A 25,078-nucleotide genomic window follows, 5' to 3' on the forward strand; every position below is an offset into this window, starting at 1 on the left:
GCTGCCCCGCCTACATCCTGACAGCCAATGTTTGCCACGCTCCGCAGGCTGGATTAAAAGGTCCGCCGGGCCGTATACGGCCTGCGGGCTGTAGTTTGCCCATTGCTGTCATAGGCACTACAATGAAAAGGGGGTTGGAGATTAGAAACATTGTGAGAGTTCCATGTATCATTCCACTGGCCTCCATGGCCTGCAGCAGAAGCCAGAAGAGTCCGGTGGGATCACTGACAAGAGCTGGTGCAGGAGAGAGTGTAGGCGCTGGGGCAGTGGTAGGAGCATAGCAAAATAGAACCTCATCCTTCTGTATATACAGCACATGGGCCCAGTATGAGCTGGGAATGGTGGGGGTGGTGGGGGGACTACAGTGATGGCAGTAGATGCTAACAGTGCCAGGCCAGTAGTGGCAGAAGAAAGTGTTAATGGTGGCCAGCTGTGCTCATGGGGGGCAGGAGACAGCAATAGAGGAGGAAGGTGGGATTTATATCATTCCTGGAGTGATGAAAGAAGAGGTTTAGACTGTTCAGAAATCAATACTTTAGCAGAATGCCCCAATTATTCAGAAGCATCTGCAGAAGGGGCTTGCTATTTGTTCCCGATTCAGGATTGGATCATCTTCAGGCACACAACTGTGTGCAAGGGCAGATGAAATAATTGTTTTGTCACAAGGACTCCCCCCCCCCCCACATTACTAAATGTATGTGCAGAGAGGATACTCACTGTAGCACAGCCCAGCATCTTGAGTGCATACTGGGAGAGCTTTTGTCAGTGATCCATCTTTCTTGCCCAATGATCAAGGGGGTCACCCATTATAATGGTGTCAGAGTGTGCCTTTGACTCCAAGTAATCCTTCACCACATGATGCAGCCTCTGCCAATAGCTGCTGGCAGTATACAGTGTACGAGGTCTTGCGAGGAGCAGAGAGTACGGTTTGGGTGATATTTGGAGACAAGATTGGTGATGTAATTGGGGCGGAGTTATAAATGTTTTTATATGTTATTTTTAATGGTTTGAATTTTATCCATTGGCCAATGGGAAGCCAGTGGAGGGACTGGCAGAGAGGGGTGGAGGACACTGAGTAGAGGCCAGTGGAGGGATTGGCAGAGAGGGGTGGCAGATATAGAACGGTTAGTAAGGTGGATGAGTCTGGCAGCAGCATTCATGGTAGACTGAAGAGGGGACAGAGATTAGGTAGGCCAATGAGGAGGGAGTTACAATAGTCAAGGCGAGATATAACAAGGGAGTGAATAAGTTGCTTAGTGGTTTCCGAGGTTAGGAACGGACGTATCTTGGAGATGTTGCGGGGGTTGGAGATGTTGCAGAGGTGAAGTCTACAAGATTTGGACAGTGATTGGATTTGGGGCTGAAAGGACAGATGGGAGTCTAGGATTACACCTAGTACCCTGGTATGAGGGGAGGGACTGATGATTGTGTTATTGATCTTGATAGAGAAGTCAGGGGAGGGGGCACGGGCTGGGGGAATACTAAGAGCTCAGTTTTGGAAAGACTGAGTTTGAGGAAGTGGAGTGACATCCATGCCGATATGTCACTTAGTAGGTTAGTAATGTGAGAGGAGACTGAAGGGGTGAGGTGAGGGGTAGACAGATAGATTTGTGTGTCATCAGCATAGAGATGGTACTTAAAGCCATGGGAGTTTATCAAGTGACCAAGGGAGGAGGTGTAGATGGAGAAGAGAAGGGGTCCAAAGACAGAACCTTGAGGGACCCCTACAGAAAGAGGCAGCGTTATAGGCAACACTGAAGGAGCGCTGCGATAGGTAGGAGGAGAACCAGGAGAAAGCAGAGTCTCTGAGGCCAAGAGAGTGGAGTTTTTGAGGAGGAGGGGATGGTCAACAGTATCAAAAGCCGCAGAGAGGTCGAGTAGTAAGAGTACGGAGCAGTAGCCATTGGTTTTAGCAGTTAGTAGATCATTAGTGAGTTTGAGTAGGTCAGTTTCAGTGGAGTGGAGTGAATGAAAGCCAGACTGTAAAGGGTCAAGAAGGTTGTTGTTGGTGAGGTAGGAGCTCAGGCCATTGTAGACTAAGTGTTCTAGGAGTTTAGAGGTAAATGGCAGCAGGGAGATGGGTTTTAAGTTGTTCAGGTTGGTGGGGTCCAGGTAGGGCTTTTTAAGTATGGGAGTGATGTGCGCATGCTTTAGAGGGGAGGGGAAGACACCAGTAGAGAGGGAAAGATTGAAGATGTGAGTGAGGGAGCATAGAATGGAAGAAGAGGGTGACCATAGTAGTTGTGAGGGGACAGGATCCAGGGGGCAGGTAGTGAGATGGGCTTCTGAGAAAACCTTAGTGACCTCTTCGGTAGTAGCAAGGTCAAAAGAGGAAAGTGTTCAGGGAGGTTTAGTATAAGGTATGCTAAGTGGGATGGATGTCTGTGCAGTGGCGATGCACCTACGAATTGCATCAATCTTGTTTTTGAAATGATTTGCAATCTCGTGAGCAGTGAGTGAGGTACTGGGTGGAGGTGGAGAAAGCAGAGAAGAGATGACGAGGTACTAATAAGAGTGACAAAGTAGGCTTGTTTGGCAGCATGGAGGGAGGAATTGTATGTTAAAAAAGCAGATTTATATCGGGTGAATGCTTGGTGAGATTTGGTTTTACGCCACATTCGCTGCAGCGCACGACTATGTTGCTTAAGATTTCTGGTGTCATCAGTCTGCCGTGGTTGTAATGGTCGGGGCCTGATGCTTCGTGTTGTTAGAGGAGCAAGTGAGTCTAATGTGGATGAAAGTGAACTGTTGTAGACAGCAGTGGCCAGGTCAGGGCAGGACAGGGAGATATTCTGTCATAGAGTTGGTCAGTTGTAGAGTGTAAAGGAGCCGGGTTCAAGTTGTGAAGGTTTCTGCAGATAATTCATAGCACATCCTCCAAGTATTTTATCTCTCTGCATAGACAGGATGAGCTCTGATACTTTCCCCTTGTGACATGGATCCAGGAGGGTTGCCAACCAGTAAAGTGCCCCCTATTTGTGCCCTAAATTCTGGGGATCTTCTCCAGGCTCTGGAGCATGGATGAGACCATCTAAAACAAGTTATAGAGGAAACAAAGTCCCCAGGGTCAGTGAGACTTACATATTCCTCAGCTACCTCCTCATATCTACATATAATTAAACCCCCCTGAAGCCTGCTCTATGCCCTCCTTCTCCTCAATACCACCATGGCAACTATACTCCCCCTAATGTTGCTCCTGTATCTACTAAGGCCTCACAGTGATGGTGGCCATATATATCAGACCCTGAGACACTGGGAAGTTCACCTTTTAATTCTACTGTGCCCCCAGTGCCCTGTCTATAACATCATGAACTGTATGTTTCAGCAGAAATGCCACAGGAAGAGTGATGCTGATGCCCGCAGTGTCACAGCTCACCATTGTGGTTGCCTCCTTTAATCATGACAATATGATGCATGCATCTTGTATGAATTGTTATTGACTTGGGGAGAAGAATCCCAATTCCCGGAGTCTGTGCTCATTTCATACTTATAAAAGGACTAATTTATGGCCTGAAGATGCATGAGCAGTTGATGCAGCAAGTCAGTAGAGTTCCACCAGCTGGGTTACATATCAAGCAGTTTCCAGATATATCAATTTCCGTGCTGAATTTCACAAGGTTGCATACAATCTGGGTGTGACCAGCTGAAATGACTACAAACTCTCTTCTTGCCTGCCTCAGAAGATTCTGTAAGCCAGGGTACCTGTCCAGGAAGCACTTCGCCACCAGACTGAGGACTTGCACCAGGCAAAGTATGTATATGAACTTTTCATGCTGAAGGGTGGACAACAGGTTGATGCCGTATTCCCACATGGCCTTACCCAGCACAAATATCATACAATCATCCATTTCTGGGCCAGCCGTATCTCTGCCTCAGTGAGGTTCCTGTCACCTAGGGGTACCAGCTGCAACAGCACATGGCATGGTTTTGCCTGAGCCATTGCATAGTCTCTAGGTTCAGTGGTTGACTCACCCAAAGAGGGCATTAAAGAGGCAAAGAAGTTGGTGGCTATATTCACCATCAGCAGTTATAAGGACACAGGAAAGAACAATCAGCTCCAATGGTGTGCCCCATCCTACATTCACCCTTGATGCCAGCACAGTCGTCCAGTGGGCCATGAGTGATAAATATATAATGCCCCCGACCATACTGTCCGGATTACATGTCTATGGTCAGGTGAAAAACCCCAGTTCATCACGGTGTGTTTGCTCTAGACTTTTATACAAGTTTACAATAGCCATTAGCAAACTCTGGCTTCATTTACATGTACGATATTCTGCTTTGCTGTTAGCTTAGAATGTTTTCATTGTATGTATCTTGTCTCTGCTTTTCATTAAACATGTCTTCAGCTGTCCGTGATGTTATTTAAGGGTGTTTCAGTCTGGTCTGTGGAGTTCTGGAATTATCACCTTCTCTGAATAAGTCAATGTATAATAAAGCTGAGCTGTAATCTAGTGGGGGGGGGGGGGGTTATATGAAATGTCTCACTGTCTCTCGCTGTCTACTTTAGACATAACGCAGGCCATACGGGGCACTTATTAAGAAATGAGGGGGGGTGTGATCAGCGCAAGCACTGCTAGAAGTCCTGGGTGATCCTGGTATGGGGTAATGGTGGTGGTTATGGCTGTATGAGGAAGATGAGTGTGGGGGTAGGGGGTCCGTGTAGCACTGAGGGCAAGGCTTCCCAATAGACTGTAGCAGACTCTGTAAGTGAGAGAAGCACCTCTAAGTGCAGTATATCTCTTTATTCAGGTATATAGGTAGGAACACTCACATAGATAAGGCAAGTATAAGTATAAAAACCGTGATTGGTGTAACCATCAGTAAGGTTGACAAAGGAGCGCACTTCCGCCTTTCCTGGCCAGCGCATGCTCTGAAACGCATCACAGTGAAACTTGGGTATCTGACGTCATCACGGCCATGCCGCTGCTGCATTCCACTGTGAGTTCTACCTGGCTCTGAGGGAGGACGTGCACGCCGGCCTCACAACTGTTCCCCTCCAGCCACCACGCTGCTCCAGCGGCACGCTGACTTCTCCATAACCCACACAGATGACAGCTCTCACCCTGGATACCCACCTTACTGATGGTTACACCAACCATGGGTTCTATGCTTATACTTACCTTATCTATGTGAGTGTTCCTAGATATATACCTGAATAAAGAGATATATTGCACTTAGAGGTGCTTCTCTCCTTCTCTCACATCCAGCACTTATTGATGGGAAAAACTGAACAGATTTACCGTAGATCGATTTCTGTACAACCAGCCTGCCCATACATGGATGGAAATTTGGCCGGTCCCTGCTGTATCGGATGAAGTTTCAGCTATGCATGGCTGCATTGAGATTTAATTCTCACCTTTTTGTCACTCTCTTTCAACACTTTTCTTTCCTGCACCCTGCCCTTCTGATCCAGAACTGCTCACTTCTGTGCCTCATCCACCCTCTTCCAAACGTGCGCACTTTAGCACCCCTGCAGTCTGTTTTCAGTACTGCTCCCCTCTGCACCTTCTGCAAACCTCTTCCATCGTTACTCACTTCTCCCCCTTTGTGTCCTTGCACCCCTGGGGTACTGCATTACAGCACTTTCAAAATGGAGTTACCGTTTACCAACAGCAGTTCATTGTTTGTAATGTATGTTGTCTGCAATTACCATTTAAATCATTTTTTTCCTGTGAGAGTCTTAGTTTTATGGGCTGTGGCTAAACTGTAATCTCAGAACTCACCATTTTGTGTAGTTTGAAAACCTCTCAATATCTTGTAGAGTTGACTTAGAAGAATACAGAAGCGTCTTAGCGATGATCTTTATTATCGAGGAGATTAACATGGACCCCGATCTTCTGCCCAATGTCACCCTGGGCTATCGTATATTTAGTACTTGTAATGATGCAAAGAAAACTTTGGGATATGCCATAAAGATATTGTCTGGAGAGAAGGAAGCTCCCAACTATTACTGTAAGGAACATGGAGAAGTGGCCGGTTTTATTGGTGACAGTGGTTTCCATTCAAATTATGCATTGGCCCAGTTACTTAGTCTGTATCGGTATACACAGGTAAGTGATCACTGCAATAAATTATGTATGTAACATGGTGAGTTCAATGGATGGCTCTCTACATTCTAGGTGGAACTTTTGTAGATTTACTTTTCTAGAATGAGTGCAGATCAGAATGAACAGAAATCTGAATATTCCAGGTATATAGAACATTGTTGGGGAAGTTATTCAGTGATCATTGTCCCCAAATTCCACCATATTACTAACCAGGTTCAATGCTTGAATGAGAGAGCAATCCAGGTGGCTCACCATGTCCCTTTGGTAGGTTCCTGGAGTTGTCTTCTGGGTTTTGGATCTAATGCCCAGAATATTAGCTCAACAACCAGAAGCTGTAAGAAATGAAGTTGTGTCATTTGTTAAGTCTCCTTTAAGTAGTTGCTTCTAAACTGATCAGAAGTGAATGTATCTGGACATCTGCCAACATTATTGTATTGTGTGTGGAGGATCTGTACAGGAAATCATTTAACAAGGTAGAGTAGTCAGTGACGTCTTTCACCAGGTGCCACCATTACTTCCAATCTGGAATCTCACCATTCATGGATGGTGGCTTTAAACAGAGTCCATCCCACACTGAGAATTCCTTTCAGTCTACATATAGGAATGGGAGGACAGAAATAGAGGGATCACAGATCCAAGAAGGTGAAGTAGAAGCCAGCACATCAATACAGTAAAAAGAAATAGTAAAATGATATAAATATAGCAAAATGTAACCAATCAAGTGACAGCATTAAGATTTCTCCATGTATAATACATAAGGGGGGATATGATCTCCATGTATAATACATAAGGGGGGATATGATCTCCATGTATAATACATAAGGGGGATATGATCTCCATGTATAATACATAAGGGGGGATATGATCTCCATGTATAATACATAAGGGGGATATGATCTCCATGTATAATACATAAGGGGGGATATGATCTCCATGTATAATACATAAGGGGGGATATGATCTCCATTTATAATACATAAGGGGGATATGATCTCCATGCATAATACATAAGGGGGGATATGATCACCATGTATAATACATAAGGGGGGGGGATATGATCTCCATGTATAATACATAAGGGGGGATATGATCTCCATGTATAATACATAAGGGGGGATATGATCTCCATGTATAATACATAAGGGGGGATATGATCTCCATTTATAATACATAAGGGGGATATGATCTCCATGCATAATACATAAGGGGGGATATGATCACCATGTATAATACATAAGGGGGGATATGATCACCATGTATAATACATAAGGGGGGGGATATGATCTCCATGTATAATACATAAGGGGGGATATGATCTCCATGTATAATACATAAGGGGGGGATATGATCTCCATGTATAATACATAAGGGGGGATATGATCTCCATGTATAATACATAAGGGGGGATATGATCTCCATGTATAATACATAAGGGGGATATGATCTCCATGTATAATACATAAGGGGGATATGATCTCCATGTATAATACATAAGGGGGGATATGATCTCCATGTATAATACATAAGGGGGGGATATGATCTCCATGTATAATACATAAGGGGGATATGATCTCCATGTATAATACATAAGGGGGGATATGATCTCCATGTATAATACATAAGGGGTGATATGATCTCCATGTATAATACATAAGGGGGGATATGATCTCCATGTATAATACATAAGGGGGGATATGATCTCCATGTATAATACATAAGGGGGGATATGATCTCCATGTATAATACATAAGATGAGATATGATCTCCATGTATAATACATAAGGGGGGATATGATCTCCATGTATAATACATAAGGGGGATATGATCTCCATGTATAATACATAAGAGGGGATATGATCTCCATGTATAATACATAAGATGAGATATGATCTCCATGTATAATACATAAGGGGAGATATGATCTCCATGTATAATACATAAGGGGGGATATGATCACCATGTATAATACATAAGGGGGGATATGATCTCCATGTATAATACATAAGGGGGATATGATCTCCATGTGGATGCAAAGCAGACCCGGGTCGGTAAGATCGTGCACGCACCTCATTTCAGTGTTGGCGCCTAGAGACTGAGTCCAGGCCTATAGTTAGTTAGGGTCTCTGTTTGTGTCAGGCCACAAGTGTTGTTACTGATTATTGGAAGGACTCCACAACTTAAAGTGACATTTCACATTGGAGAGCTGATAAAATCCTACAAACTCAAGCCAGACTGCGTTTTGCTCAGAAGGAATACTCAGGCACGTGCTACAGGAGCAGTTATGGGAGGGGGAATACTGTAGATTTGTGTAAGATTGTAAGCTGTTGTGCTGCACCGCAGGCTAGCCCATACCGTACACCCATACACTGATTCCTGCTCTGTAGGGTAATAACAGGTAAGGTGTGGCAGCTTAGTTGTGCCCCCAGTAGGTAAGTTACTACACTTTCTACCTTCATCCATCAGGAGGCGCCGTGCTGTGCAGCACAAGGGTCTCAGCCTGTGGGCTGGGTGTATGTAAATTTGTTGTATGTTCCCAGCATTTGTGGTTGTGTTTATTTGCCACCTCCAAGTAAAATTCTGTTGTGGCAAAAGCTGGTGTTGGGATTACTTTCCTCGTTCGTGACTTCACTGTATCCTGGGGAGCCCACCCCGGTACACGGCTTACAGAAGCACACTTTGCCTAGCAGGGAGCAAGGGGTTCATTTGGTTCGGCAACCAACAAGCAGTGTTTTGCAAAACTTTATGAACACTGACAGGTTAAGGAAATAACATTAATTAATGACAGTGGCAACCTACAAGAAGAGATCACGATGGCAGAATGAAGGATGGCAGTCTGAAACTTGAAGAACCTGATTGGTAGCAAGCTGATTATAACTGACTATGATGATATGTTTGCCAGGAACCCTCTCATCCAATCCTTGGGTGGTGATCAGTAGAGTCAATGGGGGTCTGGCAGTAGGGGGCCCCCTTCGACTTAAGATGTGGCTATGATGGCAGCAACTCTCATGTTTCTGCATCTAACAGGTTTCCTAGAGGTGGCCTCTGTCACCTGATGCTCTTCTTCCCAGTAATCTGTCCAGTTCCTCCAGAAGCTGTGCTTGCTCTGGTCCAGTCCGGTCTGGTCTGGAGCTATCACATGCACCCTCACCTTCCAAAATCTCTCCTCAACTCCCCACTGTCTTCCCAGGCTTTTTCTTTGAAATGCCCCGGCCCCTTAGTGATCGCTCATGGATCCTGTAGTTTGACCTCAGCTTAACGATGTAGAAAAGTTTTACTGTCAGCTTACACTTCCCAGAAGTCTCTGATTACCGAGATTAGGACTATGGCAGATAAAGTGCTGAATGTTGTCATATTGAGAATAAGGAAAGTCCTGCATTCACAGAAACAATGTAAAGTGTTCCAATAATAACAACCCAATAAAATATTTCCCAACATTTCATCTAGATCAATTATCGAGTCACTGACCGTCGCCTGAGTGATGGAAAAACCTTTCCAACTTTATTCCGTATGACACCAGATGATGGGGCTCGTTATACAGCTATTATTAAACTTTTGCAGCATTTTGGGTGGAACTGGGTTGGAATAATATCATCAGGGATTGGCAGCGGTGATGATGAGTCCCAAGAACTGAGTAAGATGATGAGACTACATGGGATCTGCACAGATTACATTATTCAACTCACTTCAGATGAAGCCACTTATAATCAGAAAAGGAGAACTGTTAGTGAATCATCAGCTAAGGTTGTCATAATATGTGGAACTTTTACAAGAAACTTTTTTTCTTTATCTTCTCCTATACATTCTGTTATAACAAATATCACATTTATTCTCCCACAATCATGGAATAAATTAAGAAGTATGCTTTCCTTTGACTACACAACACTCAACTGCAGCTTCATATTTATATGGCAACCAAAAGGAGAATATGACAATATGATTTATGGTGATGGTGCCAACATCTCTGACTGCCTAACCGACCCAATAATGGAAGATTTTTGGATTTATGGGTATCACTGCCTTTCCCCAAACTCACACAAAAATGACATTTACCGATCATGGTATCATATTCCCGCAAAACCTTGTACAAAGCCAATAGATTTGTCATCAATATTTTATCGTTATACAACTCTAACTGCCTGTGTGATGATGGCTGTAAATGTTCTGGCCCACGCTCTACACGAAATGTACATGAAGAAAAAGAAATCTGAACAAAATGGATTACAGCACAGAGTAAGTTGGATAATACGTGTGTATCTTACTAGGATCCTATATTACAAAATACAAGTAATTATGTCATTTAGGTGAGATGGACAGCTACAGTGAAGGAAAAGAAATGCCCGTAGCGAATAGGGAAGAATGGAAATAGCGCAGGGCATACATGACTAGGCCCAGAGTGGTGTAGGGAACGGAAAGGGTTAAATTTAGCTCCAGGGGGTGGGGATTGATTGGGGAATTATAGCATTGGCCAGATGTGGAGTGTAGGAGGGGTTTGTGGTACCTTAGGGTGGGGGGTTCTGCGGAAGGGGCGTCAGTGGAGCTGGACGTGGCAAGGAACAGAGCTTGAGAGCTTGGGGGACCAGAGCGTGGTGCGTGGACCGGAGCTTCATGTGAGCTGTTATATTTTCCCCCTTTCAGACCGGTGCGGTATGGAGGACCTTTTGGGGCAGCTGCGGGTGGCTGCGGAGGAAAGAGGGACGGGCTGGTTGCAGGGCCGGGTCTCTGAGCTGTTGGGAGACCCGGGCTTGGCACCAGCTGCAGGGGGGTGGGTGCGCCCACGTGCTCGGAGGTCTAGGCCTCCGGAGCGCTTTAGTCCGGCCCCGACCCCTGTTGGAGCTCGGCGCCGCAATGGGAGCCCCCCTCGGGACCCTCCGGCCCCGCTGGCAGGGCGCTTACTTGCCTCTGCTAGCGGCGGTGCCGGGAGGAATCCCCGGCGATGGCGGTGCTCGGCGGGCAGGGTTTCTCTGCGTGGCTCCTCCCCCCCGCCCGCACGGCGAGGAGAACACAGAGGGAGCTCGGCGGGCGGGGTTTCACTGAGTGGCCCCTCCCCCCCGCCCGCACTGCAAGGAGGAAACAGAGGGAGATCGGCGGGCGGGGTTTCTCTGCGTGGCCCCTCTCCCCCGCCCGCACGGCGAGGAGTGCGCAAGGGGAGCTTGGCGGGCGGGGTTTCTCTGAGTGGCCCCTCACCCCCGTCCGCACGGCAAGGAGAAACCGGAAGGAGCTCGGGGGGCGGGGTTTCGCTGGGTGGCCCCTCCCCCCCGCCTGCATGGCAAGGAGGACATAGAGGGAGCTCGGGGGCGGGGTTTCACAAGGTAGCCCCTCCCCCCCACCTGCACGGCACAGAGGAGGCAGAGTGAGCGCTGGTCCCGGCTCCTCCGCTGGCAGGGGGTCTGTCAGGGAGGGAGCTCAGCGTGGGAGGCGTTCGGCTGCGGCTGCCGGGCTGTCCCCTGATGCGGCTGGTGGGCCCCCTGGACAGTTGGGAGCTGGGGCTCCAGGACGACGGAAGAAGAGGTGCGGCGCTGGGCGGAGTGCAGCTGGGAGTGCTGCAGGACAGAGCCCAGGGATGGCGACAGGCGTGGCTGGTGCCCAGAGGCGGAGTCTGGAGCGGCACAGCCCTGAGGGACCCGTGGCTCCTGGGACCGGGAGGCCATCCGGACGTCGAGCAGTGGACGAGAGGTCGGAGGGCGAGCTGTCGGAACCCAATGCGGGGGCGACGGCTCGCCGCTCTTCATCGGTGGAGCGAGAGCGCGCGGCTGATGGGGCGTCTCCTGGGCAGCCTGGTGAGTTACCTGTTCCTGTGTCTGTCTCCCTTTCTTCTGCGTTGCGGGATCTGCTGGGGGGCGGTCGGGCCGATACGGTGGGTGCGGCCTCGGCGGCGTTCGTTGGCGGCGTTCCCCTGTCCGGTTTAGGTGGGGGTCTTGGGGAGGTGATTTCCGTTTTGCGGGACTTGCTGCGGAGGCTGGAGTGGGGCGGTGTTGGGACCCCTGGGCCTGCTTCTGCGTGGCTCCCGCCGGCCGGTGGGGACGGGCTCGCGGTTCCTGGACGGGACAGCGGGGTGGTGCAGGGCCTGGGGGTTTCTTCTCCGCTTAGTTCTGGGATGGGGGTGGTTACCGCGGAGTCTGGGGTTATGGGCTCTGCGGTTCCTTCTGTGGTTTTGGGGGACGGTTCAGGGGTGTCCGGACCTGTCGGCGTGGCGGACTCTGCGAAGGGGGAAGTGTATGTGTGTTTTGAGGGCCCCTTGGGTGCGCATTTGCAGTCGGACGTACGGGAACAAATTTGGAACGGGGAGTATGTGGACATATTCACGCTCTTGCCTTTGGAGCGTTTTCCGTTCGATGGGTCCCAGGTTGATGACGGTAGACGGGAGGATGCGGAGCAGCGGCGTTTTCGGCTTATCCCCCGTACTTTTGCGAATTGGTTGCAGGCTTTCGCAATCATGGCCAGTGTCATTGGGGAAAAAGCTCCGGAACATTGCTCGGCGTTGTTCTGTTACCTGGATGCCATTGGTGAGGCTCACAGGGTTTACGGCGGGTCTGCGTGGCTTCGGTATGATGAGCAGTTTAGGCAGCGGCGAGCAGTTCGCCCGTCGTTGCGTTGGGACCATAAGGACATTGGCCTCTGGATGCGGCTCATGGCGCCGCCAAGGCCCCCTGGTCCGTTTTTTCAGGGCGGGGCCGGTGGTTCGTTTTCCCCGGGACAATCGGCCGCCAAGCGTAGGGGTTTTTGCTGGCAGTTCCAGGAGGGCACTTGTCGTTTTGGCGGGTCCTGCCGGTTTAGGCACGAGTGTTCCGGGTGCGGTGGATCCCACCTTTTCTCGCGCTGCTTCAGGCGGGGTAGAGGCCCTCCCGGAGAGCCTGCGGGTAAGAGGGACGACGCCGGTGCGAGTGGAAAGGATGGGGCCTTTCTTAAATAGGTATCTTGATCGGGCTGCGGCGGTCCTGCTGGCGGCAGGTTTTTCGGAGGGTTTTCGCATCCCCTGTACTTTGACTTTGGTCCCCCCATTAGCTCGGAATTTGCGTTCGGCCTTGCAGCATGCTGAGGTGGTTTCGGCTAAGTTGCGGAAGGAAGTGGGGTTAGGTCGTATGGGTGGTCCGTTTGCTTGTGCTCCGTTTGCGGATCTGGTAGTTTCTCCCTTGGGGGTGGTGCCTAAGAAAGAGCCGAACGCATTTCGGTTAATTCACCACCTCTCCTTCCCTAAGGGGGGGTCGGTGAATGACGCTATAGATCCGCAGTCGTGTTTGGTGTCTTACACGTCCTTTGATGCGGCAGTGTTCTGGGTTCGTCGGTATGGGCGCGGTGCACTCATGGCGAAGTCCGACATTGAGTCGGCGTTCCGGCTGTTGCCGGTTCATCCGGATAGTTTTCGTTTTTTGGGTTGCCGTTGGCAGGGCGTGTTTTATGTTGATCGGTCTTTGCCCATGGGGTGTTCTATCTCTTGTGCGTTGTTTGAAAAGTTCAGTTCGTTCGTGGAGTGGGTGGTTCGGGATGTTTCGGGGGTGAATTCGGTCATCCATTATTTGGATGATTTTCTCTGCGTGGGTCCGCCGGCTTCAGGGGTGTGCACGGTCTTGCTTGCTACGTTGCAGCACGTTGCTGAACGTTTCGGGATTCCTTTGGCGGCTGATAAGACGGAAGGTCCGGCTTCGGTGATGACTTTCTTAGGCATCATTTTGGATTCTGGCGCAATGGAGTGCCGGCTGCCTGCGGAGAAGCTGTTGGCCCTCCAGGGTGAAATTTGCGCGGTTCAGGGGAAGCGAAAAATTCAGCTGCGGCCCTTGCAGTCCTGGTTGGGAAAACTTAATTTCGCTTGTCGGATCCTGCCGATGGGTCGGGTGTTCTGCTGCCGGTTGGCGGCGGCGACGGCGGGCATTGCCTCCCCTTTTCATTTCATTAGGCTGACTCGGGAGCATCGGGAGGATTTGCAGTTGTGCCACACCTTTTTGGATTCTTTCAACGGGCGGGCACTTTGGATGTCTGGCCCGGTTAGTAATTTTGACTTGGAACTGTTCACGGACGCGGCGGCTTCTGCGGGATACGGGGCCTTTTTCCAGGGTCGGTGGAGTGCGGCCTCGTGGCCGGCTTCCTGGCGGGAGGCGGGTTTTCTCAGTAACTTGGCGCTGTTGGAGCTTTTTCCAGTGGTGTTGGCGTTTGAGGTTTGGGGGGAAAATTTTCGGAATCAGAAGGTGCGTTTTCACTGTGACAATTTGGGGGTGGTTCAGGTCATCAATAGGGTCTCGGCTTCTTCCCGACCGGTGGTGGCCCTGCTTCGCCACTTGGTGTTGCGTTGCTTGCAGCTGAATGTTTTTCTCCATGCGGTACATCTCCCTGGGGTGGACAACACCTTAGCTGACGCTTTGTCTCGTTTTCAGTGGGACAAAATTCCGAGAGTTGGCGCCGGCGGCGGAGCAACACAGGGTTCCTTGTCCCGACTGGCTGTGGGAGATTGCCTTGGAGTCGTTGCGGGCTGGATCCGGCGGTCGGTGAGTGAGGCGACTTGGTCCGCTTACTCTGCGGTCTGGCGGGAGTGGTTGGATCTGTTGCGCTTGGCCGCTATTGATCCCTGGGGGCCGGAGGTGCGTGTGGCAGTGTTGTACTTCTTGGCGCGGAGTTTGGAGAGGGGGGTGTCGGCGTCCGCGGTGGATCGCCGACTGGCAGGATTGGCATTTTTCTTTCAGTTACAAGGGTGTCGGGATTTCACTAAGGATTTTTGGGTTCGCATGGCTCTGCGGGGTTATCGGAGGGCTCATCGTTGTAGGGATTCTCGTCATCCGGTGTCGTTCGAGTTGTTGGGGTCTTTGTTTGAGCATTTGCGGGCTGTGTGTTCTTCGGATTTTGAGGTGGTTTTATTTCGGGCTGCCTTTGCGGTGGCCTTTTTTGGGGCGTTGCGGATTGGGGAGCTCGTTAGTCCGTCCAAGTCGGTTCTTGGGGGGTTGTTGGTGGAGGAGGTTGTGTGCTCCGGTGATTGGGTGGAGGTGCTTGTCCGTCGGTCTAAGACGGATCAATTGGGCAGGGGTGCGAAGGTGCGTTTTTTCGCTCTTCCGGGTTCCCTGGTGTGCCCGGTTCGGGCGGTTCGGGAATTTTTGTCCCGTCGCCCTGGGGGGCGGGGGTCCTTTTTCCTGCACATTGATGGATCCCCTTTAACGCGTTTTCAATTTGTGGCTGTTTTTCGCCGGTGTTTGACGGCTGCTGGTTTGGATGCGTCTTTGTATGCTTCGCACTCGTTTCGGATCGGGGCTGCTACGGAGGCGGCCAGGTGGGGGCTGTCGGATGCTGTGGTGAAGCGCATTGGTCGGTGGGATTCCCAGAGATTTCGCCTGTACGTTCGGCCGCATTTGTTGAGGGCATAGTGGGCGGTCCTGTGTTTTGGTTTGTTTGGGTTGTGGGTGGTAGTTGCGGTTCTGTCCATGTGCTGTATTGTTCTGGCGGTATTGTTTCTTTTCTTTCAGGTGGAGAGGTGTGCCTGGTGTGGATCCTGGGTCACTCGTATGTGTTTTGGGGGGCCAGGCGGGCTAATGTTCGGCCCAATGGCAGGCAGCTGGGGTTCGATAGAAGGGAGGTTTGTGTCCGCTGGTTAGGCGTGCCGGGCATGTTGTGGAGTCGTGTCGTGCCTGAGGTGTGGAGTTTTGCGCGGCTGGATAGGCCACCGGATGTGTTGGTGATTCACGCGGGTGGCAACGATTTGGGGGGTAGGTCCATGCGGGAGCTGGTTCGCGATGTCAAGCTGGATTTTCTTCAGTTGCGGCGGGAGTTTCCGGGGATGGTGGTGGTGTGGTCTGACATGGTCGCCCGCACTTCTTGGCGCTTGGCGCGGTCGGTGGAGCGGCTCAACAAGGCCAGGATTAAGGTCAACCGGGAGGTGGGGCGCTTTTTTAGTCGCAATGGAGGGTTGGTGGTCCGGCATGTGGAGTTGGAGGTGGATACTTGGCGGTATCTTCGCAGTGATGGAGTGCATTTGAATGTGGTGGGCACGGATTTGTGGGCCCTGGAGCTGCAGGACGGCATACTACGGGCGGTTCGTTTGTGGCGTGGCACGCATGGGTAAGGGCTTACCCAGCGTGCTGTGGCGGTTGTTGGTCTTTGGAGGCGGTTCTCATCTTGGAAGGTAAAACAATGGTGTGGGACCCCATCCGTGGTATGGGGGGCCCGGTGGATATTCCCAGTTAACCAAGGTTTAACTGGAAGGTGGTGGTGCTGCACTGCGGACGGTATGGTTGTCTCCGAGCTGGTTGGTTGCGGCTGGAGGCCTGGTGTATAGGGTTGTCCGCAGGTGCATTTTGGATCGTTTGTGGGTGCCTTTGAAGACCAACAACAATTCTTTGGTTTCTGTTAAGGAACGGTTGATGTATGTAAAATGTGAAGTTGTTAATAAAAGGCCATGTTGGCCATTTACTCCAAAATGCTGTCATGTTTTTTGTAAAGTTTAGTCGGTTAAGGGGGTGTGGAGTGGTATGGTTAAGTAAAGGTGGAAGTCGGAGTGGACAAGCCTATCTATGGTGCATTAGTCATGCATATTTGCTCCCCTGCTGATGGTGAATGTTCGCCCCTCACCCAGAAATGATCGGTCTAACAATGGAATGTTCGGTGTATTGTAACACTGAGAGACAGAATACAACAACAAATTCAGCAGAAATGCATCTAACAAATGATGACGGATCTGCATGTTCATGAGAGAAAGAAGGATTTGATCCCCTATCATTCAGCAGGATTTCTGGCTCCCAGGTGTCTTTCATACAGGTAACAAGCTGAGATTAGAAGCATCCTCTTAAAGGGAGTGCTGCTAATCTCATTTTGTTACCTGTATAAAAGACACCTGTCCACAGGAGCAATCAAACCATCAGATTCCAAACTCTCCACCATGGCAAAGACCAAAGAGCTGTCCAAGGATGTCAGGGACAAGATTGTAGGCCTACACAAGGCTGGACTGGGCTACCAAACTATGGCCAATCGGCTTGGTGAGAAGGTGACAACAGTTGGTGCAATCATTCACAAATGGAAGAAACACAAAACAAGTGTCAGTCTCCCTAGGTCTGGTGCACCATGCAAGATCTCACCTCGTGGAGTGTCAATGATCATGAGAACAGTGAGGAATCATCCCAGAACTACACGTGAGGATCTTGTCAATGATCTCCAGGCAGCTGGGACCACAGTCACCAAGAAAACAATTGGTAACACACTACGCCGACAAGGACTGAAATCCTGCAGTGCCCCCAAGGTCCCTCTGCTCAAGAAAGCACATGTCCAGGCCCGTCTGAAGTCTGCCACTGAACATCTGAATGATGCAGAGGAGGACTGGTGGGAAGTGTTGTGGTCAGATGAGACCAAAATCCAGCTCTTTGGCATCAACTCAACTCTCCATGTTTGGAGGAGGAATGCTGCCTATGACCCCAAGAACACCATCCCAACTGTGAAACATGGTGGTGGTAACATTCTGTTTTGGAGGTGTTTTTCTGGTAAGGGGACAAAACAACTGCACCGCATCAAAGGGATGATGGATGGGGCAATGTGCCATCAAATCTTGGGTGAGAACCTTCTTCCCTCAGCCAGGGCATTGAAAATGGGTCGTGGATGGGTGTTCCAGCATGACAATGACCCAAAACACACGGCCAAGGCAACAAAGGAGCGGCTCAAGAAGAAGCACATTAAGGTCCTGGAGTGGCCTAGCCAGTCTCCACACCTTCATCCGATTGAAAATCTGCAGAGGGTGCTGAAAGTTTGAGTTGCCAAACGTCAACGTTCCTCCCTGGGCTCTGTTATGAAGGAGCATTCCACACATGCTGTGAAACGGGTTGCCGCCCTACAACCATGTCACTTCCGGTTTGCACTCCAGCATGCATTCCAGCATTCCTGGAAGAGCAGTGGCCATCTTGGCATCTCATCTTGGGGGGGGGGGGGGGGCTGCAGCTACTGGCTAGCACAGCAGGCTGACATACAGTGAGAAGAGCCCCACATAGATATACTATCGATTAGCCTGTTTATTTATCAGTCTTGTGTGTTTTTAATCATTTTTATTAAAGCATTTTGGACTTATTGCAACTAGAAGCGCCTTCTTGTTTCTTCTGTATTCATATATTTGCATAGATACAGCACCAGGGGACATGAAAAAGCCTTGCTGCATTCAAACGATTGGGATAGTCTTAATAGTAACTGCAAAGAGACAAACAGGGCACAAGCCTAGTGCATTATCCCACGAATAGTTTGATGAAAAAAAAAATCACAAAAATTGTGTGTGAACAGCATGTCAGGCCATTGCCTCGTGGTACAGTGGTGGGTGAAACCCAGAAGAATCAAATGCCAAAGGGACGTCGTTCTAGGTCCAAAAAGTGTCTTACACATTTCAAAGGTAAACCCTCTACTTCAGAGCCAAATCATTTGGCTCTGAGGATACGGGTATACCCTTGAAACACAAAAGTCACTTTCTGGATTCTGGATGGTGTCCCTTGGCATTTGATTCTTCTGGTTCTGACTTACCATCATACCACGAGGCCGTGGCCTGACATGCTGTTCACAGACATTGTTTGGGAGTCTGTTTTATCCTTTTTACATTCATCTATCCTTGGGATAATGCACTAGGCTGGGGTGCTGTTTGTCTCTTTGGAACAGGACAACACAGTTCCAGTTGTCGCAGTAGCAGCGTGTGAACACCATTGTGTTCTGTATTGAGAGTCTGAGCTCCAGGCGTCTAGAGAGCCGTGTAGTCCAAGGTGAGCTCCCTTATAGCCAGGGGCTGTGTTTTTGTTCTGATAGCTGTGTGGAAGCTGAACCCCTGTGTGGGAATCCTGATCTGAGGAACCTTTACTTTTAAATTACTGTAAATTAAAGTGGGCAAAGAAAGCCCTTCAATGGACTTCACTGGCTGGGCTGAAGATCATGAAATGTTCTACGAATCTTGAGATTTTTTTTTTAATCTTCACATTAAACAGAAAATGATGTCTCCAATATATGATAACACAAAATCACATGGATCTACTCCCACTCCTACACCAGTGCCATCTTAATAGTATCATGAGCCCCTGGGCAAAGAGGGGAAACTTGGGCTCCTACTAGCCTGCATCAGGTTTCCAAATCACAGTGCCCATATACTGTTCATCAGATGTCTCCATCACAATCTTCCCATACATCAGGTGTCCCCACCACAATCTCCCCATACATCATGTGTCCCCATCACAATCTCCCCATACATCATGTGTCACCATCACAATCTCCCCATACATCATGTGTCCCCATCACAGTATTCTCATACAGCATGTGTCCTCACCACAATCTCCCCATACATCGTGTGTCCCCATCACAGTATTCCCATACATCATGTGTCCCCATCACAATCTCCCCATACATCGTGTGTCCTCAACACAATCTCCCCATACATCGTGTGTCCCCATCACAATCTCCCCATACATCGTGTGTCCCCATCACAATCTCCCCATACATCGTGTGTCCTCACCACAATCTCCCCATACATCGTGTGTCCCCATCACAATCTCCCCATACATCGTGTGTCCCCATCACAACCTCCCCATACATCGTGTGTCCCCATCACAACCTCCCCATACATCGTGTGTCCCCACCACAACCTCCCCATACATCGTGTGTCCTCACCACAATCTCCCCATACATCGTGTGTTCCCATCACAATCTCCCCATACATCGTGTGTCCTCACCACAATCTCCCCATACATCGTGTGTCCTCACCACAATCTCCCCATACATCGTGTGTTCCCATCACAATCTCCCCATACATCATGTGTCCCCATCACAACCTCCCCATACATCGTGTGTTCCCATCACAGTATTCCCATACACCATGTGTCCCCATCACAGTATTCCCATACATCATGTGTCCCCATCACAATCTCCCCATACATCATGTGTCCCCATCACAATCTCCCCATACATCATGTGTCCCCATCACAATCTCCCCATACATCATGTGTTCCCATCACAATCTCCCCATACATCATGTGTCCCCATCACAATCTCCCCATACATCATGTGTCCCCATCACAATCTCCCCATACATCATGTGTCCCCATCACAGTATTCCCATACATCATGTGTCCCCATCACAATCTCCCCATACATCATGTGTCCCCATCACAATCTCCCCATACATCATGTGTCCCCATCACAATCTCCCCATACATCATGTGTCCCCATCACAATCTCCCCATACATCATGTGTCCCCATCACAATCTCCCCATACATCATGTGTCCCCATCACAATCTCCCCATACATCATGTGTCCCCATCACAGTATTCCCATACATCATGTGTCCCCATCACAATCTCCCCATACATCATGTGTCCCCATCACAATCTCCCCATACATCATGTGTCCCCATCACAATCTCCCCATACATCATGTGTCCCCATCACAATCTCCCCATACATCATGTGTCCCCATCACAATCTCCCCATACATCATGTGTCCCCATCACAATCTCCCCATACATCATGTGTCCCCATCACTGTATTCCCAAACATTTATTTATGTAGTTCAGGTACTTATATAGGGCTGTCAATTTACACAGCACTTTACATATATATTGTACATTTACATCAGTCCCTGCCCCCGAGGGGCGTACAATCTAAGGTCCCTAATTTACATTCATACATGCACATACTAGGGCCAATTTAGACAGGAGCCAATTAATATATCAGGTGTCCCCATTATTATATTATATTATTATTATACAGGATTTATATAACGCTAAGAGTTTGCTGAGCGTTTTACAAAATTAAGTCAGACATTCCAGTTACAATACAATTTGGTACAAGAGGAATCAGAGGGCCCGGCTCATTAGAGCTTACAATCTAGGAGGAAGGGTTGAGTGATACAAAAGGTAATAGCTGTGGGGGATGGGCTGATAGAGGAAATAAAAGGCAGTTTACTAATTATAAGCAGGATAGGCTTCTTTAAAGAGAAAGGTTTTCAGGGACTGTCTAAAGGTGGATAGATTAGGATTTAGTTGGACAGATTGGGGTAGGAAGTTCCTTAGGATGGGAGAAGCTCTGGAGAAGTCCTGGAGGCAAGCATGGGAGGAGGTGACACAGGAACTAGAGAGCAGAAGGTCTTAGGAGGATCAAAGAGAGTGGTTTGGTAGATATTTTGAGACCAGGTTGGTGATGTAGCCGGGGCAGAGCTGTGGATGGCTTTGTAAGTCGTTGTCAGTATTTTGAATTTTATTTCTTGGGAGAGTGGAAGTCAGTGGAGGGATTGGCAGAGAGGGGTGGAGGACACTGAGTAGAGGCCAGTGGAGGGATTGGCAGAGAGGGGTGAAGGACACTGAATGGAGGCCAGTGGAGAGATTGGCAGAGAGGGGTAGTAGACACTGAATGGAGGCCAGTGGAGGGATTGGCAGAGAGGGGTAGCAGACACTGAATGGTTGGTAAGGTGGATGATGAGCCTGGCAGCAGCATCCATGATGGACTGGAGGTGGGATAGCCTATGTAAAGGTAAACCAGTGAGGAGGGAGTTGCAGCAGTCAAGGGCGAGAGATAACCAGGGAGTGAATTAGTAGCTTTGTGGTATCATTGGTTAAATCTGGGCATATTCTGGAGACAGGGATTGAATGTGGGCCTGAAAGGATAGTTCAGGATCCAGGGTTACCCCTAGCACTCTGGCATGCAGGGATGGGTTGATAGTGGTGATATTGATCCTGACTGAGAAATCAGGGGTAGAGGCACAGTGTCTCCTTACAACAGGTTCCACATTACAATCTTCCCTTACATCAGGTGTCCCCTTCACAACCTCCCCATACCTCAGGTGTTCCCATCACAGTGCCCCCTTACATCAGGTTCCCCCATCACAGTGCCCCATACATCAGGTGTCCCCATACATCAGATATCCTCCACCACAGTGTCCCCACAAAGCCGAGGTCCCTCTCCACAGTTGTCCCCTTATAGCAGATACTCCCCATCACAGTATCCCCATACATCAGATGTCCCCACACATCAACGTTATGCCCCCCTTCACTGTTGTACTCACAGCCATCTGCAATGAAGACAGTATAAGATAATGGTAGTGAGCGCCCTCCTGTGAAGCAGCTGATACACTCAGGGAACCAAATGAAACCTTAAAAATACAATAAATAATAAAGTGCAGCGCTAGGGTAAATCGACGTGAAATCAGTCTATAAACATATGATCAGTCCGGGGATATGCCAATATAGATGATACAGTGTTGTAGAAAATGGTGGGATTGGGCGCTTACCAGATGTGCATAAATAATTCCGCCACAGGAACTAAAAGTAGTGATGTGTGGTAGGTGTCTGTAGGTCATCCGTCTGGGAATGGGCAGCTCTGCGGTCAATGGAAGATGTCTGCTTGGCTCCAGAGGTCTCCTTCAGGATGGATAGGGTCAGCCATCTGTTTACAGGGATTCCCTTCCTCTGGATACCGGTTCAGACTGGCTCTTCTCACAGGTTCTGCAGGCCTAAAGGCTCCATAAAGAAGCCATAAGAATAGTGCCCATAGTGTAGTATTTTCAAAATCAATAAATTTTATTTAAATCCAGAAAATGACACTTTATGAAAACACAGGTACACTGACCATCACTAAAGATGGCCGCTGGACCAGCTCATGGCTCCGGCGGCGTGACGTCACAGCTTGTTGATTTCCTGAGGCCTTTCGTGCAACAGCACGTCTTCAGAGGAAAATCAACAAAGCTCTGACTGTTGTAGATAGGTTTATATACGCTGCGCATGCGTGGGCACATTAGCACCATTTTGCCGAAGGGCGGCTAGTGCGCATGCGCGAGCACATTGGTGCCATTTTACCGTGGGTCTTTTAGTGACTGCAGAGTAAATATACTCTGATACAGTCAATCTCTTTATCAAACACCCGAGAACCGGCTAAAATCATCAAATACATATTGCAGCGTGATCTATCAGCCCTTAAACCTGTTGCTGGAGACTAGTATAGAAACAAACAATGTAAACCGATCTAGGTTACTTCTATTAGGGGGATGGTAAATACCTCAAGTATAATACAACCAGGTAAGTATCTCCAATATGAATATTTCTCATGATACACCTTATACTGCATTGGTGTAAAAAAGGATATATGCAAACAATGGAAATTGTGCAAATCCAAAATTATATATAAAAAAGAGCAAATCTCTTGCATGTCCAAATAATAAAATATTATTATAAAAAGCCGGCAATAAAACGGGGGATAAAAAGACCCATAATGAAATGAACGCCCAATAGAGTACATAGTTATATATAAAATTCAAAATATTGAAAAACAGATTAAAAATCCAATAACCTATGACATCCCAGTGGAAAATAATAAAATATATATCCTAGCAAGATAGACCAGGATAGAAATGAATCAAAAAATTTATCATACAGTTGTAAAATATATATATAGTCCATATAAAAATATCTGTAATATTATAGAATGATAAAAAGCTGTTTGTCCTTTTATAACTACTTTTTCTATACAACATAGGGCTATTCTAGATTGTAAGCTCGAAAGAGCAGGGCCCTCGATCCCCTCATGTTTTGCATTGTATTGGTATTGTTCTGTCACATGTTCTGTCCCCCTTTGTAATGTACAGCACTGAGCGAACTATTGGCGCTTTATAAATACTGTATAATAATAATAATAATAAGCAGTATTATTAAAAAGAACTGGGATATTCTTAAAACGGACCCGACACTTACTAATATTCTACCTGGGAAACCCAAAATAATTTTTCGTAAGGCGACAGACATCAGACATCGTTTGGCAGCTAACATTGTGGACCCACCCATGACTAGAGCACCAGAGATAGGTCATCCAAATCCCCCCCCCCCCCCTTAGCTATACTTAAAGAAAACCATGACACCAATTTTGGAGTAAATGGCCAACATGGCCTTTTATTAACAAACATTTAAACACCAACCATTCCTTATAACAGAAACATACAGAGTTGTTGTTGTTGGTCTTCGAAGGCACCCCACAAAAATGATCTGAAATGCACCTGCGGACAACCATATTACACAAAGGCCTCCAGCCGCAACCAACCAGCTCGGAGACAACCATACCGTCCACAGTGCAGCACCACCACCTTCCAGTTAAACCTTGGTTAACTGGAATGTCCCCGGGCACACCATACCACCGATGGGTCCCACACCATTATCTGTACCTCCAAGATAAGAACCGCCTCCAAGACCAACAACCACCCAAGACCGAAATAACCCCCTTTTCCCCCCGAGAGGAACACAATACTCCCTATAATAGGGAGGGCGGGAGGGAATCTCACTCACCAACGTCCAGCTCCGAATGATGTCCCCCCCCCACTGGGACACCCCACCCTAAGGTGCGGCAGAGCCCACCCTCGCTCTCCCTCTACCAACCAGCACCCCCAGCTAAACTTTTCCACACCCCCTGGCACATAATTAACCCTTTCTATTCTCCTTCCCACTCTAGGCCTAGTCATGCCTGCCCTGCGCTAATTTTCTTTTCCTTTTTTCGCTACGGGCATTACTAGACTGTTTCATTGTTCTCTAATCTTACTGGGTTTCATCCCTGCAGCAGGTGTGTTATTTGTACCTGTAATAGTATAAGGAAACGTGAGATAGAATCCTTCGCCTCGAATACCACAGGCAGATCCTACAAAATTAAGAATTGTATTTCTTGTCATAGTAGACATGTGGTCTACATGCTCACATGTCCCTGTAATAAGCAATAGGTGGGACGCACAACAAGGAGACTGAGAGGCCGCCTTCACGAACATGTCTACAACATTAAGCGGGGTTTCAAAGAACATTCCTTGTCTAAGCATTTCAGGCTACATCACAATTGAGACCCTACCTCTCTCAGATTTGTGGGGATCGATATTGTGACCCCGCACTGGGGAGGCATATACAAAAAACGTGCGGTCTCGCAGTTAGAAACAAAATGGGTATACGAATGAGACACTTTATACCCTAGGGGACACAATATAGAGGTGGATATTAACTACTTTATTAATAATAGTTAATTATTTATATATTTATTGGGGTCCCCCTTTCATTTTATTACTCTGGTTCTAGCTAATCTTATT

At 48.3% G+C, this 25,078-nt stretch overlaps 1 protein-coding gene across 1 annotated transcript in view; it reads left to right on the forward strand.

The window, feature by feature from the left end:
- Nucleotides 1-5,798: 5,798 nt before the first annotated feature.
- Nucleotides 5,799-25,078, forward strand: part of LOC149445074 (vomeronasal type-2 receptor 26-like) — an 83,281-nt gene continuing 64,001 nt past the window's right edge. Inside the window, exons 1-2 of the mRNA XM_089654246.1 lie at nucleotides 5,799-6,053; nucleotides 9,495-10,280. Coding sequence (XP_089510372.1) covers nucleotides 5,799-6,053; nucleotides 9,495-10,280 — 1,041 coding nt within the window. The remainder of the gene's footprint in view (nucleotides 6,054-9,494; nucleotides 10,281-25,078) is intronic.

This window comes from Staurois parvus, unplaced genomic scaffold (genome assembly GCF_062004578.1).
Source record: "Staurois parvus isolate SC_StPar_1 unplaced genomic scaffold, SC_StPar_1.0 ptg000747l, whole genome shotgun sequence".
Lineage (NCBI taxonomy): Eukaryota > Metazoa > Chordata > Amphibia > Anura > Ranidae > Staurois > Staurois parvus.